The 13,078-nt window shown below is 39.6% G+C and overlaps 1 protein-coding gene across 2 annotated transcripts in view; it reads left to right on the top strand.

Moving 5' to 3' along the window:
* PLCB1 (phospholipase C beta 1) overlaps positions 1 to 12,732 on the top strand; it is a 694,978-nt gene extending 682,246 nt beyond the window's left edge. Inside the window, exon 32 of one of the 2 annotated variants that reach the window (XM_045980928.1) lies at positions 10,028 to 12,732. In XM_045980928.1, coding sequence (XP_045836884.1) covers positions 10,028 to 10,255 — 228 coding nt within the window. In that variant the 3' untranslated portion in view covers positions 10,256 to 12,732. The remainder of the gene's footprint in view (positions 1 to 10,027) is intronic. The other variant, XM_045980930.1, reaches the window with a different exon arrangement.
* Positions 12,733 to 13,078: the final 346 nt, after the last annotated feature.

Raw genomic sequence — 13,078 nt, 5'->3', positions numbered from 1 at the left:
ATTTCAGATATCCGTATGTACTAACAATTTTTCAAAAATATATGTCCTAATGTCCACTGTGGGCCCAAACACAATGACAGCCTGGTAGCAGTGAGCACTTTTAGCACCCAGTGCCTTCTCCAACAAAGCCTCCTTGGAAAAGTAGCTGATTCCAGGTCTGAGTCAGAGAAAGCATGAGAGGTGCCTGAGTTATCTTATTTTATCTAGAAAAGCAATCAAATGCTCAAAACCCAATGAGGGCATGTCAAAAGGACCAAGGATCATGCCCTAAAAGGACTTCTGTTGGCATATGGGGACAATTTAAGCTCAAAAAATAATGACTGCAACTGATTTAAACAAAGGGAACGATTGGAAATAAAAATATATTGTCTGCAGTTATTTTCAGAGAAAGAGGGAGAAGGGAAAGAAAAATCATTTGTTATCTTTTGAAATTATTATTGCCTCAACTCCTTATTCAGAATATTTATGAATCAAAGGAAAAGAATTAAATGCTTACTCTGCCTTTTTAGGAGGAACTCTGGTTCATTTCCACCTGAAAAGGGAAAGCTCTTCCTTACAGAAGAGCTAAATAAAATACTAGCTTAAAAAAAAAAAAAAAAGTTAGAAAATTGCCATTGACTCCTAATAAGATAGATGAAAATCATTTCATGAAAGGGTGCTAAGGAAACTTTTTGTGGATCCAGAGCTTCACCCCACAGAATAATTGCCAATAAGCAAAAGAAAAAAAAAGTCTTGACAAAATTAAAGTGTGCTATTTACCACTTTGGCCAAGTGATCGAATTTAGCATTGTTGATAATGTGGTCACATGATAATAGAGCTCACTGATATGTTATGATATGAGATATAAAAGAATACCTGTTGACTCTTCTAGTCCAAACAAATGTTTGTTTAATCCCCATCTGATCAAGTTTACGGGTTTAATTTCTAGTTTACAGGAAAGACAGGTTTTCCAGGATCGACTTAAATAACACCCCAAGGAAATAATCAGGTAAATTCAGAATGTGGTGTAAAGGCCTATTTAGCCAGAACAGCTCCATCCTGACCCTGCCCTCCCCACCCTCTCAGGGGACTTACTTAAAAACAAGTCCCGGAAACCAGACCCAGGTAACAAAGCCCAAATATAAGGGTGGGTCAGGCCAGGTGGAGGTATTCAATCAGTGGTGGCGCATACTGTCTCCCTAGCTACCAAGGGGTATGGGCCATGCCAAGGAGTATGGGCCCCACCCTTTGGGCACCAATTCTGACCAAGGTGATAGGCTAGTTCAAATATCTACTATAGGGTAAATTGTAATTCAGTTGGTCACTTATGTGTGACCTAGCAAGACTGTGCAGCTTTCTCTGTGTTACAATCTCATTGGCCACCTGTGCGTGGCCAGCCCCAACCACATGGCCTTTGCCCTTAAAAGCTAGTCTGTAAGGCAGAGAGAGGTCGCCTCTTTGCAAGAGACGGCCCTGGCCGGTCAGTTTGATTCTCGATACTTGGCACGAAATAAATCTTTGCTTGACCTTCGCTTTGAATCAGTCTCTCTCCTTTGACCATGGACCCAACAGTGGGCCTTCTATAAGAAAATTGAACAGGACTCTTCAAAAAAAGCCAAATCATAAAAAATTTTATTTTTTTTTAAGATTTTATTTATTTATTTGACAGACAGAGATCACAAGTAGGCAGAGAGGCAGGCAGAGAAAGAGGGGGAAGCAGGCTCCCAGCTGAGCAGAGAGCCCGATGCGGGACTCGATCCCAGGACCCTGGGATCATGACCTGAGCCGAAGGCAGAGGTTTTAACCCACTGAGCTACCCAGGCGCCCCCATAAAACATTTTAAAACAATAAATAACTCAAGAGGGAAGAGAGGGGAAGACATCACAATTGGATGCAATACAAGAACTTTGAATTCTGGTCCAAAAAAAAAGCTAGAAGATTTGGGAGAGTGATTCTGGGAAAATTGAACATGGATGGATGTTGGGTAACATTAAAGATTATTACCAATTTCCTTGACATGATTAAGGTATTGTCATAATGTAGGAAAATGTTTTTATTTTTAGGGGGTGTGGTGGCCAAGCATTGTGATATCTGAAATTTATTTTCAAATGATTCACCAAAAAAAAAAAAAAAAAAAATAGAGGGATAGACAATAATAATACACTTAGCAAAGTGTGATACTTAAGTGATACTTAGCAAAGTATCAACATTATTATTACAGTTGTTTTTAGGGGTTTGTGATTGTGGCTGTGATTTTGTTTTGGTTTGGGGTTTTGGTTTTGGTTTGTTTTTTGGTGTGGTGGCAGTAGATTTGGGTTTTACCTCTACAACAATGCGGCAGTAAGTTTCCTGATGCTTCCGTCCTTATATGTTAGTGCTCTCATTTCCCTGGGCCAGATTGCCTTCCCAAATGTGGAATTGCTGGGTGTAAGCTATGTGCATTCTCCTTCTTGTAGATACTACAGATATCAGATTACTGCTCACGTTGGAAAATGTTCACTTCTCCCCAGTATTAATGCTCCTTTGAACAATCTTTTTTCTACCAATATGTTCCTTAAAAAAATGTGCTATTGAATATTCCTTACTGTCAATGAGAGTGAGGTTTTTCTCAAATATATATTGGATATTTTCACTTCTTCTATGAATTGCTTGAAGTTTGTCCATTTTTTCAATCCCCCCAAAAAGATTATTTTCATTTAGATAAATACAATGACCCCCAACATGGGTTTGAATAGGTCCACTTGTACGCAGACTTTTTTCGATACAGTACAGTACTGTAAATGTGTTCTCTCTTTATGATTTTCTTAAAAACATTCTTTCTCTAGCTTACTTTATTGTAGGAATATAATACACAATGCATATAAGATAAAATACATGTAACAAATATGTGTTAATCGACTGTTCATGTTACTGGCAAGGCTTCTAGTCAATAGTAGGCTATTAATAGTTTTGAGGGAGTTAAAAATTTGACTAGGATTTTTGGCTGTGCAGGGGTTGGCGCCCCTGCCCTCCCCATACATTTTAGGGATCAACAACATACCTAATTAATTTTTTTCCTTGTAGCTTACAGTTTATCTATCTTCCTTGAGAAGATCTTTACACCTATATAATAAACCTCTCTCTATATATAATAATGCAATTATTCATCCAGAATTTTCCCTAAGATTTTTTTACTTTGTGTGTGTTTTTTTGTTTTTGTTTTTTAAGATTTATTTATTTGAGAGAGGGAGAGAGTATGAGTGAGCACACACACACACAGAGGGAGAAGCAGGTTCCCTGCTGACCAGGGAGCCTGATGCAGGGCTCCATCCCAGGACCCTGAGATCATCACCTGAACTGAAGGCAGAGATGTAACCTACTGAGCCACCCACGTGCCCTGCTTTGTGTTTTATATTAAGGTCTTTAATATACTTCCCTGGGCAAAATGACTTGAGTTGGACCTGAGCTCAAAGTGAAAGTTCTCCTTAAATATCTGTCTGTGCCTTCTCTATAGAATTTGTTTTTTTCTTTTAAGTTTTAGCAGTTCTTCTGTCTTTATTATCCCACAGTATCTCACTATACTCTGGTTTCAATTTGGTTCCTTAGAAAGCTGGTATTGATTAGATCTCTTTATTAACTCAGTACCCTGTCTTATTCTATATTTATGCCACATATACATTATATTGCGTATTCCCCCCTGTTTGTAAACTAACCTATATAAGTAACTTTACTTTCTCCTTGGTCTTCACTTACATTTATGAATCTAAAAACCTTGCATAAACTACATCAAATCTCTACTTTATTTTTTTAAGACAATTGAAAAACTGTCAGAGGCAGGATAGCATCCCAACTGCAAAAATCTTGGACATTATACTCAGGCAGAGCTAAAAGCATTGAACCTGACTGTATTGCTATCCAGAGTTCACAGAAACAATGAGTAGGCAACATGGCTTGAAAAACATGTTAACTGAGAGATTTAGAAATTGAGCCTGGCTAGTCAAATTGGAGAACTCAGCCTATAATTAAACAAACTCTGGCAATGTTCTGATTTATTAATATCTGAGTGTAATGTAACAATTTGCCTTAAAATTAGAGATCAAATTTGATGATATCTTTCCCTCTTTTTTGCCCATTTCCTAAGAATAGATCTTACAAATTTAAGATCAAGCAAGCTCATGTTTGCTAATGTTATAGAAAAGCTCCAAAGCATATTTTCCAAAATCGGGTTTTTCATGAAGATCTATCAGTCCAGTAGTAATGTCCCTCAGCAATGTGTTTTAAGATTATAGCAATGAAAAGATAGAGCCAGCTGAATTAAAATATGAGTATCTCATGGAAGCAGGCCATATATGACATCACTTTGAATTCCCCTACTATATCGTGTAGTTACTGCCACATTACTTCTCCCTAACAAAGAACCCACAAAATTGAGTGGCATAACACAATAAGCATTTACTAAGCTCATGAGTCTATGAACTAGCTAGGCAGTTCTGGTCTGAGTCAAGCTCCACTGGTCTCAGTAGCCTTACTCAAACCTATGTTTAGCTGGTGGGTCAGCTGAGGGCTGGCTGGTTTATAATAGCTTCGCCCTCATGTCTGATAGTCGGTCAAAGTGATGGAGGGGGTGGACAACAGGGTCATGTGTCTCCTCCGGCAGCAGGCTAGCCTGAGCCTCATCACCTAATAGCTCAGTGCGTTTCTAACAGGGAGAGCAGAACCACATGAAGCCTTTTGGGGTCTAGGCTCAGAACTGCATGCTGTCACTCTGACACATTCTATGGGACAAAGCAAATCCCAAGGCCTCCCTAGATTCAGGGAGATAAAAAAATACACTCCACTCTTTCGTGGGAGACACTGCTGAGGCCATGAGTACCAGGAGGGGTGAGACATTGCTATCATTTGTGCAATTAATCTACCATTCCCCCAGAACCTACAGCTTGGGTTACACAGAGTAGACACTCAATACTCAGTGACGATGTGAACCAGAATGTGGCAATGAGATGGGATAACACTGAACCCCAGCAGAAGGATGATCAAGAACAAGTCCTGGTGTTTGGAGGAGAGCCATCTGAAGCTCAGGATGGTGGGGAGGCAGAATGAGGAGGGATCCAAATTGAAAGTCCATAGTCTCTAGAGTTTTCTGGTCCAAGCCAGATTTAAATCTGCTAGGACAGTAGTTAGAAACCCTCCATAAGCCCAGTAGAGTTCATGAGGTTCAAATTGATTGCCAACAGTAAAAAATCAGGTCCTCAATGAAAATTTAAATTTCTGATTTCTCTTGAAAAACAAGAGTCCTGCAAAATTTAGCTACAGCTGGGTTTCTGCTGCCCCTTTATACAGAGCATGCCCTCCTCCCACTCCTACTTATGTTCAAGACTTGCCTGGTCTCCCCCAAACGTCTGAGTTTGTGACCTGTAGGCTGGAAAAAACCTAGACTCCTGATGGATGGGACTTTCTGGGAACAGAGCCGGACTTTGCCCTTCATATTTTCTTAATGAACAAGAGTTCCATTTATAAGAAACAAAAACAAATAAAAGGAAAGCTCTAACTTGAAATTTAATAATAAATGCAATTTTGTAATTAAGTTGTTAATAACTGAATAACTTTTTTAAAAGGGTGAAATATGGCACATAATATAAATTAAACAAATTAATTTGGTTAATAAATTATTTTAATTTATTAGTCTAGAATACAACATAATCTACCACTAACCCATGATAAAAGAAGAGTCCACTAAAACTGTAATTTAGCCACAACTGAGTCAGCAATTTAAAATTATTTTAAATAATTATTTAATTATTATTACTGTGATACTGTGATTTACAATAAGAAATATATATTTAGTCTTTATCCCAGTTCCTGGCACAGGGCTCCTAAAACCCTTGAAATTTCCTAAATGATGAGCAACAAAGATGTCCTGGGTCCTGTTAAAGAGGCAACTTTTCAAAAGCCCCTAGATAACCTAAAGATGGGGCTGATTGCCAGGGGAACCAACCTTGGGGTTAGAGGGTTGGACTTTTCAGTCCCAATCCCTAACCTCCAGGGAGAGGAGAGCAGGCGGCTGAGTCAATAACCAAGGACTGATGATGTCATCAACCATGCCTATGCAATGAAGCCTCCATGAATATCCAAAAGGATGGAGGTTGAAGACCTTCTGTGTTGGTGAACATGTGGGGGGAGATGCAAGGAGTGTGGGTGCTCAGAGAACATGGTAGCTCCACACCCCTTTCCCCATACTTTGCCCTGTGCATCTCTTCCACCTAGCTGTTCCTGAGTTACACCCTTTTATACGAAACCAGTAATCTAGTAAGTAAAATGTTTGAGTTCTGTGAGCCACTCTAGCAAACTAATCAAAGCCAGTTGGGGGAGGAGGGGTTCATTGGAACTCCCAGTCTGTATCCAGTTAGTAAGAATCACAGGTGACAACCTGGACTTGCAACTGACATCAGACATGAGGTGGGGGTGGGGACAGCCCCACAGGACTGAGCTCTCAACTTGTAGGGTCTGATGCTATCTCCAGGTAGATAATATCAGGATTGAGTTAAATTATGGGACACCCAGCTGGTGTCCTAGGGAATTGCTTTGTGGTATGGGGGGAAAGATCTCACACATTAGAAGGGGGTACAGAATCATAATGATCAAAATTAGGTTATTTTAAAAATTAGATTATTCAAAAAGTATTTAAAAATGCTCATTTAAGTATTTGACATTGTTTCGCGGTTCACATTCTTTTTTGTATATAAATTCAAAAAAGAAACAGTACTATCAAGCACTCTGGGGTCTTGCCTACCAAGAGAAATTGACCACTAGATCACATACAATGTTTCTAATACTGAAGGTCCCCCACACTAACCTAAAGGAAAACAGAAATCTGCTGTTTCCTCAACACCAGGCCCCTTGCTTAGTCTTCCTTTCCTTATATTCCTTGGAAGCAAAACTTGAACAGCATGCCTTGCTGAATTAAAAATGAGACAAACGAATGACCTCCATGGTAGTTAATGAGAACTGGTGAACACCAGGCTGATATTTCACTCCCGTAAAAGCCCCCACTCCCTTCTAAATGGTTGGGAAAGAATTGGCCATTGTCATCTCGTCTGTGATGCTCCAGTGGCTCACTTGTTCCTCACAGGGAGGGAGCAGCTATGTGTGAAGGTGCCTTTGCTCCATTGTAGCAATGTCAGTCTCAGAGCCCCATGAGTGCCCTTCTCATAGCATGCTTCCTCCTTGGCTTATTAGAATTCATATGCCAGCACGACATGATCATAAATACCCTACATTTTATATTTGGGAAGAATAGTTGACTTTCAGTACTTAGGACAAGTCATTTTTATCAGACACTTTTAAAAAAAGATTTTATTTATTTATTTGAGAGAGAGAGAGTGAGAGAAAGGATGAAAGTGGTATGAAGGGCAGAGGGAGAAGCAGACTCCCTCCTGAGCAGGGAACCTGAAGCAGGACTTTGATCCTGGGACTCTGAGACCATGACCTGAGCTGAAGGCAGACACCTAACTGAATGAGCCACCCAGGCGACCCTATCTGGCACTTTCTGATGTGGGATGGCGGGGGGGGGGGGGAGATGTTTTTCAAACAGATCCACAGTCCATCATCTGAGATTCTTGGGATCCTTGTCTTGTGAAATACATAATTTTTCTGATTTTAGAAAGTCATATAATGCATATACTGTGAGCATAATACTCTAGGAGGGGGCTTGGTCATCCTCATAGTCATACAAATTAATATGTCTACAGTACCATGCATGGATATTCACATTCAGTGAAATATATGAGGATTTTAAATAACTTTATATCAATTAATGTCTATGTGTTTGCCCCAAATTTACCAAAAAAAGTTCTGGATTTCAGAACTTTGGGGGATTTTAGAATTGCAGACAAGGGATTATGGGCCTATATTATATAACAAAATCCTGGCAGAATTTCTCCAGCATAAAAGCACAAGCAAAGGGATTGAACCAAAGAGGGTGTTCACATGCTGCAGACATTGTCCAGAATTTGAGTAAGGAAAGGGGTCACAGCTCCAAGGAACAGATGCCCTGAGCCCTGTCTTAACCCTGGACTGTCCGGGGCTCAGGGCAAGCACCAGAGACTGTAGGCAGCCTCAGATGGACAACACACAGCCAAAATCAAGACAAAAAGTAGAATGGGAAGCTCAGAGTTGAACCAGGACAGGTAGTTAAGCAGAATGTCTACGTGGACCAGCCTCATTGCCATCACCTGGGAGCCACTGAGACATGGAGGATCTCGGACCCCAGCCAGGTCTCCTGAATCAGAAGCAAAGTCAGGATCCCAGGGGATTTGTATGCTCCTTAAAAGTTTGAATAGGGTGGCTGGGTTATGGATATTGGGGAGGGTATGTGCTATGGTGACTGCTGTGAATTGTGTAAGCCTGATGATTCATAGACCTGGACCCCTGAAGCAAATAATATGCAATATGTTAATTAAAAATTTTTAAAAAATTTAAAACTGTTTGAGAAGCGCGCACACACACACACACACACACACACACACACACACACACATTCCATAAAGGTTTTAAGGACATGTCTCAAGAAAAGCTGCCTCGAGGCTACTAAGAGCAGAAAGAAAAAGCCTTCATCTCATATGCTATTGCAAAGGCTAGATTCCCTACTTACCATTCAATAAGGAAAGAGAATTTCATTTAAAATTCTGGGTTTCGGGGTGCCTGGCTGGCTCAGACGCTTGAGCGTCTGCCTTTGGTTCACTTCATGATCCCAGGTCCTGGGTCCTAGCCCTGCATCAGGCTCCCTGCTCAGCAAGGAGGCTGCTTCTCCTTCTCCCACTGTGCTCCATCGCTCTCTCTCAAATGAATAAATAAAATCTTTATTAAAAAATAGAATAGGGGTGCCTGAGTGGCTCAGTGGGTTAGGCCTCTACATCAGGTTCTCTGCTCAGTGGGGAGTCTGCTTCCCCCACCCCTCTGCCTGCCTCTCTGCCTACTTGTGGTCTCTCTCTCTCTCTCTCTCTGTCAAATAAATAAATAAAATCTTTTAAAAAAGAATAAAAATAAAATAAAATTCTGTGTTTCAATGGGGTCCATCACAGCAGAACTTTCCAGCAGGCAGCACCCACCACTGGCTGCCCCTCACCCTGGCTACAGAAGATGTCCAGCCTTCACTGGTTTTATGATTATGGCTTCCATTTGAGTCTGAAGAAACGGTTCTGTGACTTTTAAAAGTCTGGGCATTCTCCAGAGCATTAAACAGATAAATTAAAAGACAGTTTTTAAGGCAGCTAAAGCAATATACAAGGCAAATAAAATTAGAATGAAAAGAAAAAGAATCAAAGAGGTGATAAAAGAAGGCAAAACAGAAGTTAAAGTTGGTTATAGGAGTATGTTCAGTTCATAAAAATGCACTGAGAGGAGCCTGGGTGGCACAGTCAGTTAAACATCTGACTCTTGTTTCCGCTCAGGTCATGATGTCAGGGTGGTGAGATTGAGCCCCATGACAGGCTCCATGCTCAGCAGGGAGTCTGCTGGAAATGCTCTCCCTTTGCCCCTCACCCCGTCCTCTCTCTTCCTCTAAAATAATAAATAAATAAATTTTTTTAGAAAATGCATTGAGCTTCTCTCTAGAAGTACTCGACAGTGCTTTATGAAGCTCACTCGTAGCTCCCCTGTCCTCTCAGGCCACCTCTTCCCTCTCCCCAGCCTGATGCACGGCTGTCCTTGGCACTTCCAGCTCTCAGTAGCTTCCAGTCCCTTCATTTAAGAACTTTGGATCGCTGAATATTACTTCCGTAAACTTTTTCAAAACATTCGCCTCTGTATCTGTGTGTGTGTGTATTTATACTGTTGCCCATCTTTAGCCCTATTCTGCCCCACGGAACCTGAACTTGACCTTCAGCCGCAGACGCGTGACGTGTTCAACTACACTCTGTTTTACATCTTCTCCATAGGTACCCCGCAGATGGTATTTACATTAATTTATTCCTCCCCTATCTTTGCACATCTCTTTCAAAGAGTTTCCACACGGGTGGTTAGAGAAAACTAAATGACCTAAAACCATCCTCCTCTCTTGATGTCTCCCAGCTGCAGACAGACCTGGAGCAAGAATACCAAGACAAGTTCAAAAGACTGCCCCTGGAGATCTTGGAGTTTGTGCAGGAAGCCATGAAAGGGAAGATCAGCGAAGACAGCAACCACAGCTCTGCCCCTCCCTCCATGGCCTCAGAGCCTGGAAAAATGAACCACAGGCCTCCCTCCAGTGAGGAGCTGGAAGGAGACAACCCAGGAAAAGAGTTTGATACTCCTCTGTGATTGTTCCTGCCAGGCCTTCAAAGCATGCATGGCCCCTTCATCCGACTCTCTTACTACAAAAATCACTGCCCGGGGGCATCTTCCTGAGAAGCATTCTTTACCCTACAATCCACACCACAGGGAGAGTTCTAGAAGGATCCATGCAAACATCCTCATGCCCAGGCTCCATGCGTTATGTGGACACTACTGCAGGTCTGCTTGTGGAGAGTGCATGTATGTGGGATTTTTGTTTTTCTTTCCAATAGTAAATTCAAAGCAGGCAACTTCCAGGCTCCATGGGACATTTAACGAAGGACTGTGTCTTTTTGGAAGAAAATCAAGCTCACGTTTTTATTTGAAGCTCTGGTGTAAAGTATTTCAAAGTAATAGGAATAGTTTGAGAAATGCGTAGCACTATTTAACACTATCGAACAGCCAACTTTGAGCATTCGTTTTCCTAACTGCCCCTCAACTACCATCTCTTCGAGTTAACGTGCATATTAAATTGTTTTATCCTTTGCTTTGCAAGCACTGGAGGCTTGCAGTTTGCTAATTTATTTATCATAGAGGCATCAATGTATCTGTTGCTGACATGGCTTTATTTGATACCATAGCGATTCGAATAAGTTGGTCTTCTTTCTTGGAAAAAAGTCACTTGGTTGTATCCTTGCCCAGTGAAGCTATCCCAAGACTTAGCAATATGGCGCATACATTGGGTTGCTTGAGCAAACTGGCCACACACTTCCAGGCACTGTGATTTCCGAAGTGACTATTTGCACTCAAAGTCTGGGTATTCATTGGCGGTTGGCCTGAAATTATTAAATAACTACAAAGAGTCTGTCTGGTTGAATAAAAATGGTTAAGCTGATAGATGTTGAGCAGAGATTCAATCAGGGGGAACAGGTTCCAGTGGTTATTTTGCTGTCTCACATTTTTTATGGTTCATTTATTTTTACTATAGAGATAAAGATTGAATATTTATCTAGAGAATACACAGACCCACATATAAATGATATATAGTATCTCCATGTATATATGTACACACACAGCCATGTAAGTACACACACACACACACACACACACAAGCACACGCACATACAAGTATAGATGCGTGTATTTTAATTGGCAGTGACCCAAGTCTCTTCCACAAGACTGAAACCCAAATTCGGGAATAAATACCCAGAGAAGAAAATGGTCAAACATCTATCTATATTATGTAACTATTAAATTATGTTGAAATTCTAAGAAACAATTGATGGAACTGTTGATGCAAGTTGAGGTAGATTTAGAGCTTAGAGTATGAATTTGATATATATTTTGCAGGATCAAAAACTGGATTTTAAGTATCAGATTTTAAGCTTGTTTTAATAGAATATATAAAAAATGTATAGGACAGCAATATGGAAATTTATTAGTATCTTTCATAATTTTTAAGTCTGACAGATTTTGACTTTATTCTAACATAAAAAAATCTTTCATTATATATTTACTATGTACATTTAATTCACTTAACTGTGTCTTTTTGTTAAGTTTCTATGTTGGTGGCATAAGAAAAACAAATTATATCATGGGAAAACTGATCAAAAATATTATTGAAGGAACTTAAGTAAGAGAGAATAATTATATAGAGGGAAATATAATTTAGAGAGTAACACAAGGAACATTGAAGTTAAAGCTTTGAAGAAAGATGCTCACAGCTTTATTTTCCTTTAAAATAAACCTGTCTGATTGTAGCTTAGTGAAACATTTTAAAATGCAAAAACCAGTTGTGTCCTGAAAATTGTGTTTCAAGAATTTAATATTTTTATGCAAATTATTTTATTTAACTTTAAGCAATAACTAGGGATCACACTTAAGTTTTAATCAAAACAAAGACTTAATTCAAACATGAGGCAAGAGTGTTTGATTAAAAAAAAAAAACACGTCTGGCAAGACACAAGGAGAAAAAAATCCCATCCTCTTTGGAGATGATTATATTTTGATCTGAAGGATTTGGGGTATTAATTAGACACTTAATAAAACTTATCTTCCACTGAAAGATAAATCTTTTGTAAATCATTCTACTTTTGCACTTTGAAAGTAAGGCATTAATTGTAAGGAAGCAAGAATGGGCACAATTGAATGCTGCATTTTTATAAATAAAATTGTAGACTGTCTAACATTGCAGAAGAATGAACTAATAATAACATTCATAACCAAACACAATGATGATTATTACAGAACACTGTCTCACACTTTAGTCCAGAGATAGAAGTGGAAAGACCTTGACTTACACAAAACTGTTTGGGTAGTGGGATTGCATTCTCTTCGTGACTCTAGTCATTTTGCAATACATTTGTATTTGGCCATTTACTGTAATCACATTTTTATATCTGTACAATGACACTTTTTGCAGTTGTGGGGTAGTGTGGATCACTGTCCATCTTGCCTCATTGAAACTATTACAGCGATACTATCATTTAACAATATTAATATTACTTGAAATAGAGTAAGATAAAGAAAAAGGGTCTATATGATGTGCAGTTTTGTGCCTTTATGTATTTGCCTTGTTCTGTGTTGAATGTGTAAAATTCTGTACTGTGGTTTTTCCTGTAATAGAGCGTTAGAGCTGTGTAATAAATTAGACCGTGCCCCTCTGATACCCTTACACTACTGAGAATAGCGTGGTTTTGGCCATGAAAACCAATTTTCAAAATTCTCATGACATGCCTTGTGTTTTTGGTTTCCTGCATTTCATTCAAACATTTCCACATCGCCGTACATTCATTCATTAATGCTCCTGTAATAGATAAGCAGTCATTCGATCATTCCGAAAGAAAGGGCCATTGCTTGCGTTACTTTGAA

The sequence above is a fragment of the Meles meles genome, chromosome 16, assembly GCF_922984935.1.
Source record: "Meles meles chromosome 16, mMelMel3.1 paternal haplotype, whole genome shotgun sequence".
Classification (NCBI taxonomy): domain Eukaryota; kingdom Metazoa; phylum Chordata; class Mammalia; order Carnivora; family Mustelidae; genus Meles; species Meles meles.
Note: the sequence above shows the minus strand (reverse complement) of the source record. Positions and strands in the feature narration are given on the sequence as shown.